At 53.9% G+C, this 17,692-nt stretch overlaps 4 protein-coding genes across 4 annotated transcripts; all 4 read right to left on the bottom strand.

Moving 5' to 3' along the window:
* Positions 1–7,266: 7,266 nt before the first annotated feature.
* On the bottom strand, positions 7,267–8,125 carry YUH1_1 (ubiquitinyl hydrolase 1; the record flags this gene model as incomplete). Its single annotated transcript, XM_053193993.2, has 2 exons — positions 7,267–7,637; positions 7,753–8,125. The coding sequence occupies 2 exons, from the start codon at positions 8,123–8,125 to the stop codon at positions 7,267–7,269; spliced, it is 744 nt and encodes a 247-aa protein (XP_053048569.1).
* A 670-nt stretch (positions 8,126–8,795) lies between these two features.
* Positions 8,796–10,928, bottom strand: SUV3 (RNA helicase; the record flags this gene model as incomplete). The annotated part of the gene is made up of 1 exon (XM_053193992.2): positions 8,796–10,928. The coding sequence occupies one exon, from the start codon at positions 10,926–10,928 to the stop codon at positions 8,796–8,798; it is 2,133 nt and encodes a 710-aa protein (XP_053048568.2).
* A 2,872-nt stretch (positions 10,929–13,800) lies between these two features.
* N0V96_006117 (uncharacterized protein) lies at positions 13,801–14,169 on the bottom strand (the record flags this gene model as incomplete). The annotated part of the gene is made up of 2 exons (XM_065757589.1): positions 13,801–14,039; positions 14,163–14,169. 2 exons carry the CDS (start codon positions 14,167–14,169, stop codon positions 13,801–13,803), a joined length of 246 nt encoding a protein of 81 aa, XP_065613932.1.
* An 819-nt stretch (positions 14,170–14,988) lies between these two features.
* N0V96_006116 (uncharacterized protein) lies at positions 14,989–16,239 on the bottom strand (the record flags this gene model as incomplete). The annotated part of the gene is made up of 1 exon (XM_053193989.2): positions 14,989–16,239. The coding sequence occupies one exon, from the start codon at positions 16,237–16,239 to the stop codon at positions 14,989–14,991; it is 1,251 nt and encodes a 416-aa protein (XP_053048565.2).
* Between the last annotated feature and the right edge of the window lie 1,453 nt (positions 16,240–17,692).

The following is a 17,692-nucleotide window of genomic DNA, read 5'->3' as shown; positions in this document are numbered from 1 at the left end:
TGGCAAAGAGTAGTTGTGCTTAACCAAGTACGTTGACTTCTGGGTCGTCCTTGGCGACAACGACGGATCAGGCTGCCCACTCCCAGATGTAAAGATTCCCAATTCGTTCAGGGGAGCTTCGCCTCCGAGAGTAGATCGTCTCTTATGTTGTCGAGCGCTTGGAGATCCAGAAGTATCGGCTGTTGATTTTCTTAGACTCAGAGTTCTACCATTTGTTGCATTCGATGGTGTTGTAGGAATGTAAGCACCTAGCGATTGCCTTCGACGGCCACGAATCGTCTCTGAAACGGACTCCATAATCGGCTCGCGGCTAAGGGAGCTTTCAGGATTGAACATGTTAGTTCGGAATGGGACCTGGCCGAGGCTCGCCGATGTCAGAGACTTTGTGCGGGCCTCGTTGTCCAGTGAATCGTGGCGTCGGGGGGGCTTAAACGTCTGTTCTTTGTCTCCAAACTGGGCCCTCGCTGGAGCCGCAAACGCGCCGTTGTGTCGATCCCGCGGACTACCACCGTTTGTTGCGTAGAATGCTTGGACTTTGTCGGATTCAAGGTCTACTCCATTCTCACCAATGTTGCGGTCAGCAACATCTTCTCCGTAATCCCGAGCGCCCGACGCCTTCACCCGACTTTGAAATCCAGAGGGCTTGATCTCGGATTGCGCATCGAGCAGATCGATGAAGCCTCTGACTGCAGCTGTGCTTGTGCTTTGCATTGAAAGGTGCCGGTTATGGGTGAAAGGAGCAGTTGGTGGGCGAAACGGATCTCCCTCGAACGGTATTGCTGGAGAATTGCTACTTCGTTTTGGGGCGGGAGATAGTCCTGATAGACCAGACGTCGTCGATGTAATTGACCCGATCCGTGGTTTCCTAAAAGACAAAGGCGGAACCCTCGATGAGTCTCTCCCCCAGCGGCCCGACGGGGAAGGTGAAAAGCTGGGAGGTACGGCGCTGCCCGGGGCAGAACTCGGGCGCTCGATGCTGGAGTCACGAAATCGTAAAACCGGCGGTGCCGGGGCAGAAGCTTCGGAGCCCGCTGCAAGAGACAAGTTGGTTTCGCTCATCTTATGATGAGACCGTTGCAGGTCCTCGAAGACATTCGTTGGTCCATTGCCGGCAACCGGGTAGGTACCTGGAGATTCATGTAAGTTTAGACTATACAGCTGGGCTGAGTGTTGGATCAATCCTACCTAGAAGTGGGGGAAGAGAAGCAGTCGTAGCATCATATGCTTGCGCCTTGATACCGTTTGATGACTTGTCAGACGATCTTTTGGACGAGAAGAATTTCAAGAAGCCCATTATCGCAGCTTTTTGCCCTCCATATGGCGACCACACGAAACAACTAGGTAGGCTTTGAACCGACAGCAGGCTCAAGGGTGGCTTCCGGTCGAAACTGAAGTTGAAGGCGATATTCAAAGGCTGGAAGACAGTTGTGTACCAAGAGACCGAGACCTCATCGCATATACGATTACGATGTGAGAAGACGATGGAACAGACGAAGACGAGAAGAAGGAAGAGGGTACCGGTAGAAGGGGGGAGGGGAGTCTAAAAGCCGAGCGGGTGGGCTGGATAGCGTCAGATCCTAGGACCTAGGTGGACGACTACAGAAAAAGGAAAGGAGGGACAATGCGACGCGACGAGTCGTGTAAGGGTGCTAAGGCTGAAGTGCGTGCATATACATGACGGAGCGGAGCGAATGAGCAGAAAATAGTCTACGCTAGACCGAGTTTTGGGCCCAGGTCGAAGGCTTCGTGTAGTCAAACGATGCGATACCCATGTCCCCGAGCGTGGCTGCTCTGAATTGCATGGTGTGATGTAGCACACACCCGCGGAAGAGCCATAGCTTCCGTCAAAGGCCAAGTATCGAGACATTTAGATTTTGCCTTCGAAGAGCCTGGCTGTTGAAAGGCAAGATCGCTGCCCATCCATGATCCGTCACTTGAACGGGCGGCTACTCGCTGTCCAGTTCAGAGAAAATGAAGTTTCTCCTCAATAGGCGATGTCGAGAGACTACATCTTGGAAAGCGTTGCAAGATAACCAGCAGAGCAGGGGAAGCTTCAATCAGATGCTGATTTCCACATACCCGGATCATCTGTTTGTCTTGAGATGCAAACAGGCTTCTGAGCGCCTTGAGGAATGGCGCAGGAGTGGCAAAGAAGCTTAGAACAGGCTGGTTGGTGTGGTGTGGTGGTGACAAGACTCGTTGCTCGGACGAAATGGCGCATCAAGGTTTCGAAAACAGGTAAGTAGACGGATAGATGGGAGGATGGGAGGATGGGATGGACCGGGGCCCGTGCGAAAGTGACAACAAAGGTGTGAACAGCACGAAACGGCTTACAAGCCAGTTTCATGGTCGTTCTCCGTAGTATCCAAGACCTCCGGCTGTTGTCATTACTGTCCGGCTCGAGTGCAAGTGGATGAAGGTCCCAGGTTTCCGCGCCTCTGTGTGATTTTCTGCTAGGCACCACGATTGCCAGACTGAAAGTTCAAGGCAATCCATCTGTTCAAACAGCCTAATCAGTCTCGGCCTGTCGGTGCTAAGGTATCTGGAGTCGAGGTTGTGCCTGGGTTCTGAGGTTGATTGCTATCCTGGAGAAGATTCCAGATCTTGATAGCTATTGCAAGCGCAGACAAGCATGGATCTGTTCCAAAGACGACGATGCGCCTCCACGATGCTGGTCACTCTGCCGATCCGAGAAAGAAGAAAACATGGCCCTGGGTTCAGGGGTCAGACGTCGTAATTAGTGCCACCTCGGAGAAAAAGCAATCGACGTGGGTTGGAAAGAAGCCCATTTGCCAGCTGCTTTTATTGGCAGCACCAGCTGACTGGTCTCAAGACTAGCCATCTTAGTGTGTCCCAGGAACAAAGTCAAAGAATTCCTGTTGGACAAGGCCAGTTGGTAGCGTGTGGCTTTGCTCCGTTGGTCTTGGAAAACTGGACTTTTGTCACAGTGGGCTCAACGTTTGGAGTACTGAACCGAGTGGTCGTGGTCAACGGCGCAGACGGATGAGTGTTTGTCCTTAGCATTCGTGAGGTATTAGTCGTCGACCGGCAGTGGCATCAAAGCAAGCGTCGTCCCGCCAAACGGCGCCTATCGAACCATGTTGACAACACGTTTCTCCGCTCATATGTTTGAAGCATCGTCCACCTGCATCTTGCATTGTGTCTATCTTGCTTGCGTATTTTCTATGAGCGTGCCTGTGCCTGGCCCCCCTGGATTGATCATTGTAGAGGGTCCCCGGCCCCTGGTGTAGATGCGCGTGTGCGAGACATCTTTTCTGCGCCCCCTGCTGATTGGAGGCGGGCGGAAGCAGATCACTCAGGGATTCGCCCCTGGTATCATTCCTCGGATGTGTTGGCCGCGATTCGATGGAACTGAAATGACGCATCCAAAAGTCAATTATCAATCTTGGAGGCTGGCGTGTGTGCCGCGTCGACATGCTCCAAGCTGGCAAGCCCAACAGGTCAATAAGCATAAGGCAAGGCAAGGGAGTACGGCCGATTCAATCGAGATATCATGCGAATGGTTGCTCAGGTCGCCACAGTGCTGAAAAAGCATCGAGTCTCCGGCGCTAGCTGCGGTGGTGCTTAATGATTGCAGGGTCTGTCATCTCAGTGCGGTGTGTGGTGTACCGTGTACGGTGTGAGCTTTGCCGGTCCCAGCTGAATGGGCGGCGAACGAGATGGGCTCCGAATGACTCTGTTCTGGATGGTGAACGAGCCGTGCAATAATTTCGCGGCATTGCTTCGTGTGGCGGCTGTCGGGGGCGTAAATGATCCCTTCGACGTTGGCAATTGATGGATCAAATTGGTGTTGATGGGATTTCCGTCGTGTTACAGGAAAGAGTTGGCGAACCACACCTGTGACCCGTCACTATTAGATCTGAGTCCGGGAAGTCAGGTACCGCGTCACACCTGCCACATAGTCTGCTTAGTCACTTCACTTGTATTAGGATTAGGTGCAGACGAAGATGTTCTGGACGCCTCGCAGCTGCTGTTATTTCTTTTCTGTCGCCAATCTTTGCTTCTCCCTTCTGCAAAGAACCATTTCGACGAATCAACCGGAAACGAGATTATGTGGGCATCATCACGTCAAAGCATCGACACGTCAAATTTTCAGCTGCGTCACAGAATGTGACAGAAAACAGCCACTCTCAGTCTTGCGGCCGGATGCATAATGGCGATGGACACTGCAGTCGGAGACGGCGATCACCGGCAGCAATGCCGCAATCTGCTGCTTGGCTTCACAAACAAACAGATTCCAATTCGTCTTTCTTCTCTATCTTCTATCTCTGGGCGGGTGAGTGTCCCATTCGACCTTTTATTACAATCACAGGGCGAGCTAGGCACCATAGCACCTTAATTTACCAAAGTTGCTCACCGGCGAACGGCAAGCGCCTCTATTCAGGGGGAATCGCCTTTAGCTCGTATCCGCAGAGTGGTTTGTTTGCTCTATACGGGCAAGCTCTCAGCGTTTCATACCGCACGATCCGGCTAGCCTTCTAGCGGCGATCGGTCACCACGTGGACCGCGTTGGTTTCTATGGATAGCTCTATTCCAATTCTCCAAGTTGCTTTCAATATCACCATCATAGGCCTTTACACCCTGGCTTGTGCTTTCAAGTGAGTGACGACTTCGAATGTGCAACCCAAACCCGAGGGGTTGCCATCATGCAGCGAAGTGGTTCCAGAAGCGTTATACTGGAACCTGTTCAGCTTGCTTTTCCATACCAACCTCAATCATGGTCTGATTTCCAGACTTACGGCCGCACCCAAACACAGGCGGGGTAGCCCGTTCAGGGGAAAGGATCTTCCACCACCCCTCGCGTTCACAAATGAAGGGTCCAGGAAGAGGCAAGGCCAGCGACACTACCAGGACGCCGTCACGCCGTCTGGTGTGCCCATTCCTGTTGTGGGCGGGATACCCGCAGTCCGGCGCAACTCTCCCAGATTCAAGCACGTCGGCCCCCGGCGCCGCTCGGACGGTGCCCCGTGCTCCCCATTCGACGTCCGAACGTTGAACACTGCAGCGTCCGAGGCCCGAGCGGGCACGTCAGACTGTAGATGGTGCTGATGCTGAGGTGGTGGTGTTTCCCCAGTCCGTCCGACCTTTCGGGGCTTGGTGAGCCTCACAATCGCAGAAGCCTTGCGCGAAGAAGTGAAGAAACAAGCTTCCAGATGAAACACACGTTATTCGATGGCACTGCTGTTGCAAATACTCCGTACTATAGTCCGAGTTTACTGCCCAAGAAGCTGAATGAACTCCTCAAACCCCCCCTGTCTACGAATACGGTGTAAATCTGGATAGACAAAACACCTGCGAGTGGTTCAACTGCTGCAGACAAGTATCGTGGCGTCGCCCCATCTCTTGCTGCCGGTGTCATCACACGCACTATACCCAATTCTTCAAAGACTATTTCTGAGTTCCTCAGGGAAAGTGAGTCTTGAGGAGATCATTGGGTGAAGGTCTGCACACCATCAACTGCCACTAGTCACTGGTTTGAGGCTTTCCCCAGAGTCTTATCAAGATGGCTTCCACGAGTTGACCAACTCGGGGCGTCAAAAGGGGCCTTCCATCCGTGACTAGCTCGAACACGAGGGGTCTTATGACAGCTCGCAGGTTCCGGTTGCCGATCGCAAAGAGCATCGCTAAGTTAGGACTTAACATTTGATATTTCAGGTAGGTCTAAGTCAGCAGAGCATACGACGTTGACGGTGATTGGACGGTTGGCTTGATAATCTCTCTCGACTTAGGTCCCATGAATAATTAAAGAGGGCAGAAATCTTCCAACAGTACTACGTTCCGTACGTGATGGAACGGGCAGAGGCAAGAGACATGTAGCTCTACCCTTCTAGTTCATGATTACCTGTCAGTGATGTCGTGTACTTGACGGCAGATGGGGGAGGGGTGCACCTCCTTCTTGCGTTGGTTTCTGAGTTATTGACCTGTGAAGGAGCAAGGTAACCCGGGCCTTCCATGATGTAAATGAAGTCCAATGAGGAGGCACACATACCTGAAGAGACTCTCTGCAACTACGCGGAAGACTACCACGTTCAATACTATTTCCATCTTCATCGTACAATCCCAACCTCTTAGCCCATGACAATTGCCCTCCAAACCATTACACGTCTCATCCCCTGAACATCTTCAACTCCGATTCCCTCGTCACATAGCACACTCGAGAACCACTCCAACCAGCTAGCTTATCCCCCTCTTGTCCAGTCATCCTCCAGAAACGATGTCAGACTCCAAAGACACCAACCAGCCCCAACAGCAAGCCGACACCAGCCAGGGCTAGGTCCCCTTCTTCACCGAGCACGACGGCTCCCCCATCATCGAGGATACGAGAAAGAGCCCCCCGCTCAGCACCAAGTCTTCTCCTTCTTCCTCTTCTGACAAGCCCTTCGCCACTCCCAGCGGGAATAATGCGCAACCCAAGTACCTCAGCCTGACTCATGATCAGCATCAGCATGCTTCGCAGGCACAGGCGCCAGAGACACCTAATGACCACAACTACGGAGAGCAGACGCCCGGAAACTGGCCAGATTCCGATTCAGAGAGTAATCCGCCGTCCACAACTGCATCAGAGGCAGTAAAAGCACACACTACGCCCACTACAATCGATACCCTCACCGACTCCCACAGAAAGTCCAAGACAGAATTCAACTCAATCCCCTCCGAGCTTCTTCTCATGAGCTTGGGGCTTGCCAGCGGACCTGATACCGGAAACCAGGCTCACAGAAAGTCGTCGACCGAGTTCAAGGAGGTCGTAGCAACGGGAGGCAAGTGATTCTTTCGCCGTATATCAGTCTTTCTGAGGCTAACGCAGTCATTACAAAGACCTAGACGTGGATAATCAGTCGAATATGCGAGAGGACGTCGGCCCGCTCGACTTCGATCTTCAGGAGCCAGCCAATACTCCATCCGAGGGACGCAGAGACGAAGAGAGAAGGACAACAGGCCAGTTGTGGAGGAAGCCCGAGTCGCAAGATTCGGCGCAGCTTTGGAAGTCAAATAGTCAGTAGAGTTAGGTGTCGATAGACTAACTGACTCTGGTGAGGTAGTTAATGGTGGATACGGTCTTGGAATTACACCTATGTAACAAGTAGTCTTTCCCTTAGTCATTCCCTCAACACAGCAAAGCTGAGGCTCTTCTCATTGGGTCCTCGTCTCACTACCCTGGATTGAACAGGCGAATAACTCGAACGACGCCTAACCTAAACGCCAAATAACATGCATTTCAAATCCATCTTCTGGCACATCGACCTCTCAATCAAGAGACCCAGCCAACGCAACAGCACTAAACCGCAAATCAGCGCCCTCCCTCTCGAGGAACTTGCGCGGGCCCCACGTCAGCGCCTTCTCGCTCAACACATCCTCTCCGGACTCGAGCTGGCCGCGGTTCAGCGGGCCCTTGCGCCGCCCGTCGAGTTCCCACAGCGTGCCGTCGTCGCCGCGCACGAAGCAGACGTAGTGCAGGTCCACGTCGTCCGAGGCCTCGGGCGCCTCGGTTGCGCCCTGGGACGCGGCTTCGCGGTGCGCCGTGGCGAGGGCGGGCGTCTTCTCGAGCAGCTGGGCGCGGGAGACGGGCTCGAGAGGTTCGGCGGTTTCGAGTAGGGTGTTGAGGTCGGACGGTTTCTCTGTGTATTCGTTAGACCCAATGTTGTATCGTAAGAAAACAGCTTGTGCAAGGAAATACAAGGGGGAAAAGGTACAGAGAAAGGCAATACGGGAAGGGTGACGGAAAATACGTACGAATATACTCCCTCGCAGGCCCGTTGGCAACAGCATGCAACAACCCCATGAGACCGCACGCATTCCTTATCGTCTGACGGAACCACAACACGGGCTCCTGCGGTCCTTTACCCTTGTACTCGTCTAGCAGGGCGTCCTCGGCCAGGCGGTGGCTCTCGTAGGCGGCGCTGACGGGGAAGACGAGGAGGACGGCGAGGGCGGGGCGCGGGACAAAGGAGAGCATGTCCGGGTCGGTAAGGGAGTAGACGTCGTGGATCTGGAGGGCGGGGGAGAGGCCGAGCTTGTGGAGGAGGGAGGTCATGAGCTCCGGGTTGGCTTCGAGGGGGATGAAGGCCGGGGCTGCGGCGGAGGGGTCGGGGTTTGTAGAGGTCATTGTGGTTGAATTTGGTGGTTTTTTGTCTTGTTGTTTGTATCGCGTTTGTTGTATAACCTTGAGTGTTGCTTGTGCCGTGTGGGTGTGGTTTGTGGAAGAAATTCGACAGAGTGATGCGTTTGCTTACTGTGAGGTGATGTAGGATGAAGGGCGCGAGCCAGTTGGAGTTGTCTGGAAGCTGTGCAAGGTAGAGCTGCTATGTCACTTTTGCCCCTCCAAAGGCAACTGGGATACATGGTGGGGTCAGTGAGGTAACCGGCAAGGGTTGTCGTCCTAAGCGTCCAGAATGCGGGGTGTTCGTTTGGGCTTGGGGTAAAACTACACCGTGAACCTAACCAGCCATAAACCGTCTTATATTCAGAGCTTTCAACACAAAAAAAATGTTCAGTCCCTTTTAAAGTGCGGGAGAGGTTCTATCTTATATTCTATGATGCCTATCTTACATCTTGCAATATTCTCTGGAGTGTGCCCTGTCCCTACTCCTTTTGTGATGTCCTTGTTGTAGTATACAAGGCCCTAACTAAGCCTCCCTATTCCTGCATTTCGACGTGCTTTGCCTGTGCCAACAGACAGAGAATTATACAAGTGAGTGTAGCTACAAGACTACATTATTTTACATCCGACAAAGCTCCCAAAGCTCCTTGTCAGCCTCCAGTCTGAGACTATCCTGTTAGACGGCAGACTCCTCTTTCGGCTTCTCCTCCTTTTCTTTCAGCCCGGTCTCGTAATCTCTCTCATCCACCACCAGAGGTTCTTCGAGCCCCACAGAGCTCTGGTCAAAATCGATAGAGTCGTCCTCGGAAGGCGTGCGACCAGCGGGCTTCTCTGCGCTACTTTCGTCTTCCTCTTCTTGGAGTTTACGTAGCTCCACCTCCATCTCCGCCTTCATCTCCTTCGCCCTCGCCTCCCTGCGTCGCTTCTCACGGACCTTGGTGTGTACCTCGGGGTCGAAGACGGCGTTGGTCTCGAGGTAGAACTCAATCTTCTCTTCGACGGCGTCCTTGACGTGGAACGCCAGTGCCTGGCTCGTGAAGATGTTGGGGAAGCGGTAGCTCACCCATAAGTACAAGGTGATGGCCGCGTGCAGGGACTCGATGGCGTGGAGGTACCGCCTTCCCTGATTGTTAAAATCTTCGAGCGTGGCGTCGAGCAGCTCCAGCTGGATAGGCTGAATATCGTACAGGGCGCCATTGCTCCTCGTCGAGATGCACTTGGCAATGGCCTTGAGGAGTTCCATCTGCCCCTGCTCCCGAAGCGAGATTGGGGCGTGAAGAACGGTGATGCGGTCCTGAATCGTCAAGGGGAACTCTTGGATGGTGTCTGCGATCTTGGCGCTGATTTCAGGAACATAGACCGTGAAACGCTCTGAGACGGGCGCGAGTTCACGCAATCGCAAGAGGATAAAGCTGAGAGGTGTATCGGGAGGAAAGTATTCGGCAAACTGCTCGATAATGTGTGATGGGGGGTGAATGCCTGCAGCCTCAAGCGGCGCCGTTTCGGTGTTGAACCCCTTTGCAATCGCGGGCAAATCTTCATCAGCAAGCGTTGTAACGTAGCCCATCTTCTTCTCTTCAACTTGGTTGGCTTCGTCACTCGTTGCAGCGGCTGCCTGTCGAGCAGTCTTGTATCTTCCTGCTCTGCCGCCAATCTGTTTGATTTCGGATGTTGTTAGCGTACGATATTGCGTGCCGTCGTGCTTCATCGACGTCTCAAAGATGACGCGTTTAATCTCCAGGTTTAGGCCCATGCCGATGGCATCGCTAGCCACCAAGAAATCGTAGTCGTTGTCGGGGTCGTTGAACAGAGCTGCCTGCTGCGCTCGAGTCTCAGGTGGCAGTGAGCCGTAGACAATAGCGCATCGGCGGCCGGTCGTCTCCTCGATGGCGTTCTTCAGACCGTGGAGGTTGACACGCGTGAAAGCCACAACGGCATCGCCCTTTTCCAGATTTGAAAGATCGTTGCCAAGACTCTTCTCCATCGTTTGCAACGGACTTAGTCTTTCATACCGGTGAACAATACACTTATCTCCGATACTCGAGCAGATGGACTTAATGAGGTCGACAACTCGTTCTTCACCACAGAGATGGACCTCTTTCGCCATGACGCCAAGGAGGGCCTGGGTCCATGCCCACCCTCGCTCATCGTGGCCAATCATCTGAATCTCGTCTATAACCGCCACATCGACAATTCGGTTTAGAGGCGTCATCTCGACGGTGCAGCTGATGAAGTAATTGTCCGCGTCCGGTATGCGCTGCTCCTCGCCAGTGACCATGGCGCAAGGCTTCCCGTTGGCCTGGAACCGAGAGTAGATCTCGTGGGCCAGGAGACGAAGAGGTCCTCCATAAATGCCAGATTTGGAGTTCATCAGGGCCTGCAACGCCCGATACGTCTTTCCAGAGTTCGTCGGTCCGACGTGCAGATGAATGGTGCGCTGCATGGCTCGTGTGGCGGGGAACCATTCCATTGGATACCGCAAATCAGCCAACTTTCTCTGCCGCGCCGTCGAGTGTGTCAGTTTCGATCGTAGCATGAAGCTTTGGAACGAGTATCGCAGCTCTGCCGTCAGGCCCTTGACGTCGCCACGGATGAAGGCATTTCGTAGGGACCAGAACAACGGGTTCTCCTTGCGTAATGTTGCACCCTTGTTGGCCAAAGCAATCGCTTTTTGTATGGTGTCGCGGAATAGGGCGATTTCGTTATTGAGGCCATACTCGCTTCGAACGCCAAAGTTTCGGTACTCGGTATTGGTGTCTGACCAACGTCCCATGTTGTCAATGACGACGTTGAACTGAGTGAGGATCATGTTCCTGAAGACGTCGTACTTGGATGTTTTGCGGTCGGGAGGTGAGTACTTCCTAGTAGAATACCTCGCAAGTGTCGCCTATCAAGTGTGGTGGTTAGAATGTGTCCGTCAGGTCGAAAAGGGAGGCAGAAACTGCCGCGTACCTGATAGGCGGACGGAGAGGATGTTGCAAAGCCATGGCCTTGCGCAAGGCGTGTCGCCGCCGCGCAGAGCTTCGTGGCTCGCAAAACTGATCTCATGGTGGGTGACTAGCTGCGCAACAAATCATGACTAATAACATGCAAAAAGCATGCCTGTCTGGGTATGTCAATGGCAAGGTCGTCTACGTGCCACCCTCCTTTCGCAGTTGTGCACCTGCGCAGTGGGACAGCATGGTGGTCACTGACATTCATGAAGGCACTGGGAAATTTTGGGAGCCGATAAGAGGTCTGGAATGCTTATCGCCATGACCCCTGATTCGCCCTTGGTAGGTGAAGGTGGGTTGCCCCACTCCGGCTTAGCGCCTCCGCCTCCGATTGCACCGTCCTCATCGTCATCACGCATCCAGATCCCCAGGTCCCCAGGTTCCCACATTGCATTCTGCGACAGCGCCCATCACGCCGACTCCCGACCCGTCTACCTACCTTACCTACGAACGTACGCAACCCGCCGTCGCATCTGGAATATCGCTGCCTATCCCCCTTCGGCGCATTGAAAAGGAATTAAAAGCATCTCAAGATAGGTTCCTTAGATCCTTTGGACACCCCAATACCTATCATCATGGCTTCTTCGTCGACGCCCGTCACACCGTTGCTCTAGTAAGTAGACGACCATGGCTTTCCCCTCCCGGCTCGAACCTCCCCCTCGACTGGAGACACAACTGACATACCATCGTCCTACAGCTCGTGCATAGCGCACAATAACACCATCCTCAGCGAATGCACCACATCGGCCGTATCGCAGACCTCCTCCCTCGCCTCCGTCATCCTTCCCAAGATCGAGCACAACACCCCCCAGAAGCTGACCTACACCCACGGCTCGCACCACATCCACTACATCGCCGAAGCGCCCTCCGACCACCCAGAGCACCCCTCCGCCGGCGGCCTCACCTTCCTCGTTATCGCCGACGCCTCGCTGGGCCGCCGCATCCCCTTTGGTTTCCTCTTCGAGATCCGCCGCCGCTTCCTCGAGCAATTCCCCGCCGAGACGACAGACTACGCCGAGCTGCCCAACTACGGCGCCGCCAGCTACAATGGCCAGCTCAAGAAGTTCATGGTCGACTACGGCACCACGAGCGGCGGGAAAGACGACGCCATCTCCAACGTCCAGCGCGAGATTGACGATGTCCGGGGCATCATGACGCGCAATATCGAGGGCTTGCTCGAGAGGGGCGAGCGCATCGACTTGCTCGTCGACAAGACGGATCGTCTCGGCGGCAGCGCGCGCGAGTTCCGCGTCCGTAGCCGCGGTCTGAAGAGGAAGATGTGGTGGAAGAACGTCAAGCTGATGGCGCTCCTCACGCTGGTCGTGGTGCTCATCGTACTCGCGATTGTGATTGCGGTGAAGAACTAAAAGCAAGCAGCACAACTCATTCACATGTTGTTGAATTTGGAGAGTTTGGCTTCGAATTGGCTTCGTGTAGCGGGCACGGAGTTATGTACACATGAAGGCGACGTGTTTCGATGGTGTAGAGTGCTGCTAGTCAAATTTGGCAAATGCTTTGGCTTGAAACGGCGAAACGGGAAACGCAACTTTTTTTGGGAAACAAAACGACGGAGGCTTTTAATTTTCGTTATGAAGAAACCCTCGATGGGGTTACACTCAACCACACATTTCCTAAACTGTCACTTGTGGGTTCAGGAACCACATCGAAATACAAGTAAATTGATTAATTCACTTCCACTCATCGCTTGTGTATATCAATGCTTGAATCTTGGCATAGTGGCCCCTCTCTCAAGACTTATCCAGCGTGTCTTTATTACATGGCAAAGTCATTGTTATCACAATCAGGGGGACATGAGCAATGCCGTAAAGCTTTTACCACTTGAATCGAGCAATTCCGACGCATTCACCGTGTAGCCCGTTCGAAGTCGCCTATGAACCGAGCAATAAAGAGGAGGAAATATCTCCATCACTATTGTACAAAGAGACGGCATAAGAGTTCATGACCAGATGTCCATCGCTCATTCATAGTCATATCTTCTCGAAGCTCTCTAATATGTACGTTTTTGTCCCCAGGTGGACAGAATAACCTAGTGGTACCTAATGCACTGCATCACTCGTGCTTCATTTCACCTATACCTTGTCCGTCTTCCCCCCGTTTCCTTCCCGTCTTCTTCTGGACTTTCCGCGCTCTCATTGAACCCACCAGCCCATCCATTCCAGACAGTTTATCGAAAAGCAAGTGATTCTCCCTCTCAACAGATCATCGTTGAGCATACGAAAGTCGCTGATTTTCGAGAATGTCAGCTCTCAATCAACAAAACGGCAGTCCTTCCCACTACTGTTTCCTTTCCTCCAAGAGTCAAGTCCGAGCAATGACTACCCTGCGTACGTCGTGACCATCAGGTTTGGCACGAGAAGCCATGATAAATGCAATTGAGGTAAAAGAAAAATGAAACGTTGTTTGAAGTGGCATAAGGGTATTCGCCGTCACCAGACTCAACACAAGCCGCCTCCAGATGTTGGGTTACTAGTGGCCCCCCTTCCCCAAGGCACCTAGCAACCCCGTCAGCCTCGGCAAACAACTAGGTACTTATTCAGATGCGCCAACCAAAAAAACCCGACATTGCTGCTCCTCCCCACGAAGCTTCTATAACCATTGATCGCGCCGAATGGGGGAGCTGAAAAAAGAAGAAGGAAAAAAAACAGAACAACCTCATTTCTCTTTCCATCACAGCTTCGGCGCAGAGTTCCCTTCGGCCGCCAGCCTCCTCCGTCCATCCTGATAGACGTACCCGTGCGCCACGGGACTGAGACCCATCCCGGGTGCTAAGGTTACCGGCGGCCGCCGCAGTCTCTCCGTGAAGAAGACGGGGTGCCGGATTGATGAGTTGTGCTGCTGCTGCTGCTGCTGCTGCTGCTTCTGCTGTTGTTGGAGGTGAATCTGCTGCTGCTGTCGCTGCGCCATTGCTATCTCGGCGGTAGCGATGTGGTGTCGTTCCCAAACACTCTGAAGTGGAAGGGGATGCCGAGGTTGTGATGATGATGCGGCTGTCGCGTTGTGATGCGCCATACCTGGTGCCGCCGAACTACCGGACATTATACACGGGCTCGACCCTCTAGGAGAATTCGACTGTGTTGAAATAAGGGGATTGGACTTTGAAAAGGACAGCTGAGATATTTCGAGATGCAAGATTGATATGGTATCTCAAAGAAGCATGTGTTGTTTTGTGAGATTTCTTCTGTCGTCATGTTTGGTGTTCCTTGCGGGGAAAGATTACACACACACACACACACACACATACCTACTTCACCTCCAGCTCGCCGAGCTCCAAGTCTTGGGGTAATGGCACCCGAGCCACGGCACTTGGACGGTGAAAGGTGGGGGCGGGCCCCCCGGACTTTTGGAGCTAACGGTGGGAAAAGAGTCCGAATTACAAAGGCTCCTTCCACCTCACCCAGAGCTCTCATCCGGAATCCTCACCTCCTTGACCTACCACCTCATTCCATCCCGCTCTCAGCCACCCAGTGGAAGGTATATAACCCCTCCCAATCTCTCTATCCCGTTTCTGTCACTAGCGCAACAGCGCCCGTCTAAGTCGGCGAGGTCAGGTCAAGCTGTGTGCGAGGTGGTCGAATGGTCAGATAAAAACAAATACTCCTATGAAGTCAGAGGTTGGGTTGACTGAGGGGCGCGCTGTTCGGTTCCAGGCAGAGGCGTGAATTGTAATCTCAGTATTCCCCCTCCTTCCTTGCCTATTACTTTTTGGTCCTACTGAATCCAATATTCAGCATTGCAGTTAAGGGGGGAAATATACATGTTACATTCGTACAAGTGACCAGATCAGCCACTTGCTTTCTCATTAAGTAGGTAGTCTATATAAGTAGATGGCATTCAAAACGCCCCCAAAGCTTTTTATCATGTCTCCTTCTTGGACTTCTTTTTACCCTTTGTCTTTTGCGACTCCTTGCCCTTCTTGATGGCCTCGACCAGAGACTCAACCTCCTTCACCTTCTCTGCCTCCTTGGCCGCCTTGGCCCTTTCCTCCTCCATCTTCTTCTCCAGCGCCCTGAGAGCGGCCGAGTCCTTTTCCGTCGTCTCGATGAGCTTGTCGCTCTCCTCCCACAGCTTCTTAGCCACCTCATCGTCCTCAATCTCGGTCCGCGCAAAGTCCACGATCCGGCACTCCTTGATCAACTTGCCGGCGCCCGCGCGCACGAGACTAGACTCCATGGCCGCGTACAGGATCGCCTGCGCGCCCTGCTCGGGGCTCTTGAGGAAGAGCCACGGCAGCGGGTAGGCGGCGATGTAAGCGAACAAGCCCAGGAGCGAGCCCCGCGAGAGCCAGCGCCGCATCCCCGGCGTACGGCTGAAGCCCGGGTCCACGAAGAAGACGCGCGCATTCATGGGCAGTTGGTCGGGCCGCTTGTAGTTGTCGAGGTGCTTCTGGAAGGCCTGGCCGAACACCATGACCGCCAGCTTGCTGCGCTTGTAGGCCGTGCCGGGCGACCACGTCTTCTTGTCGAGGGGTTCCTTGAGGGACGGGGAGCCAATGTACGAGGAGCACGAGGCGAAGATGATGCGCACGTCGCGGTCCCAGGGCTGGGCCTTGATGGCGGGGCTGAGGATGGAGAGGAGGTGGAAGTTGGCGAGGTAGTTGACCATCCACGTCTCCTCGATACCCTCGACCGTTTCCTTACGCTTGGCCGACGCGGGCGTGATCGTGGCGGCGGCGAGGATAATCATGTCGAGCCGGCGCGGCGGGGAGTTGTCGATCCATTTTGTCGCAAACTTTCGGATGCTGTGCAGGGAGGAGAGGTCGACGTGCTCGGCGTAGATGAGCTCGTTGCCGGTCCGGGCGCGCACGTCGCCAATGTACTCGACCAGGAAGGGGTCCGACACGGGGGTGTGCGTGAGGAGGATGATTTGCGCTCCGCGGCTGCCAAGTTCCAGCACCGTCGTCGCTCCTATGCCCGACGTCCCGCCCGTTATCATGACCACCCTCCCGTGCATGTCCCGCTCGGCCTTGTTGGAAGCACCCGCGCTCCATAGCTTGATGAAGACGAGGACTGCTACTGCCGCGACCGTCTTGAGTATGAACCACCAGTTCTCCGTCACATATGTCGGGAGTCCGGCTTCGGCGATGTAGCCAAAGTAATCGAGAGGCATTGTGAACGAGTGACTGGGCTAAAGCTGGAAGAAGGGGGTGTCTATCGGCGACTGTCGCGCATGCTGGGGTAGCAATGCTTCGAAAATTCTATGGACGGACGACTCGGACTCGTTGCAATGTCGTGGGGAAGGTCGTTTAGTATGCAGGCCGGTCAGTGTAGGCGATTGCGTTTGCGTGCGTTCGAAATATGTGTGGGTTGTCTGAGTGTGACGAAGCCGCCAGCTTGCCTTCTAGAACAGAGCGGAAAGCTGATGTGCCGCCAGGGGATTTCCGAATTGCGATGACAGGGGCGGTCCCACTCCGCCGGCAGCCCAGCGGCGGTGGCTTCCAGAATCCAGGGGCACTAATCGCAGAGTTTGCAGGGGATTGAGGCCGCCGCTGGTTGCCTCGCTGACATAATGGGGTTGGTCTCCCCCCCTGTCGTGGGAAGTGGAACTTCTTCATCAACCGTTTCTCCATCACCCCGCCCCTTCATCTCATCGTATCATTGCACTAGCAGACAGCGACACTCGACATAACTTGAGTTTTCTTCCACGAGCGCACTTGCTGAGGAACAAGTGCTGGAAAGTGTGCTGCGCAAGTGCTGCGGACATGCAGCGACGAGTGGAAGAAGACGAGGACTATGAAGAGGAAGAGGATGTGCCGCTTCAACATCGACGACCCTTTGGCGCGGGAATCAGCCGCAAGCCCATCCAGTTCGTCAAGGCGTCAGATCCAAACCTGAGCATTACACAGGCGGCCAATAAAACAAAAAGCGGCGCTTCCGTTGGCGACTTTTACCTTGGCCTGGTGCTCGGCGACAAGAAACAAGCGGAAGCCGAAAAGCCTTCGCCAGCAGCAGGGCAAGTATGCGCCGTATGCGAGTTGCCCGTGGACAAAGGCGACGCCGTGGGAGAGGTCGACAGCAATGGCAATAATAAGCAGTCCGCGACAAGTGGACAAAAGCACGAGTCTTCGATTGCTCACCAAGTCTGCCTCACACACTCACATCCCCCATCAGCACTAGATCGGTCGCGCATGGGCTTGACATATCTTTCATCCCATGGCTGGGACCCTGATTCACGGAAGGGTCTCGGTGCCGAAGAGCAAGGCATGCAATATCCCTTAAAGACTCGACCAAAGGAGGATAAATACGGGCTGGGGCTCAAAATCCCAAAAGGGATCCAGGGCAAGATTGAAAAGAAGAAGAAGCCGCAGATGCTGGACGCCAAGCAGTGCAGGAAGAAGGCTGACGAAGACAAGAGAAAGGCTGAGAGGTTGCGAGAGATGTTTTACGCCAGCGAGGATATTGACAAGTACCTGGGGACTGGTTTATAAGGAGACAGGAAGCAACGAGATACCCACAGTAGAGGAAGAATAACGAAGTTGGAGCCTGAGTCGGATTCAGTCACAATTTACGGATACACGGTCTCAAACCTTTATCGAGTGAATTTGCTTTGTATAACAACCGTC

This window comes from Colletotrichum fioriniae (genome assembly GCF_027942845.1).
Source record: "Colletotrichum fioriniae strain IMI 355084 chromosome Unknown scaffold_6, whole genome shotgun sequence".
Lineage (NCBI taxonomy): Eukaryota > Fungi > Ascomycota > Sordariomycetes > Glomerellales > Glomerellaceae > Colletotrichum > Colletotrichum fioriniae.
The sequence above is the reverse complement of the archived record's forward strand: the minus strand, read 5'-3'. Positions and strand labels throughout refer to the sequence as shown.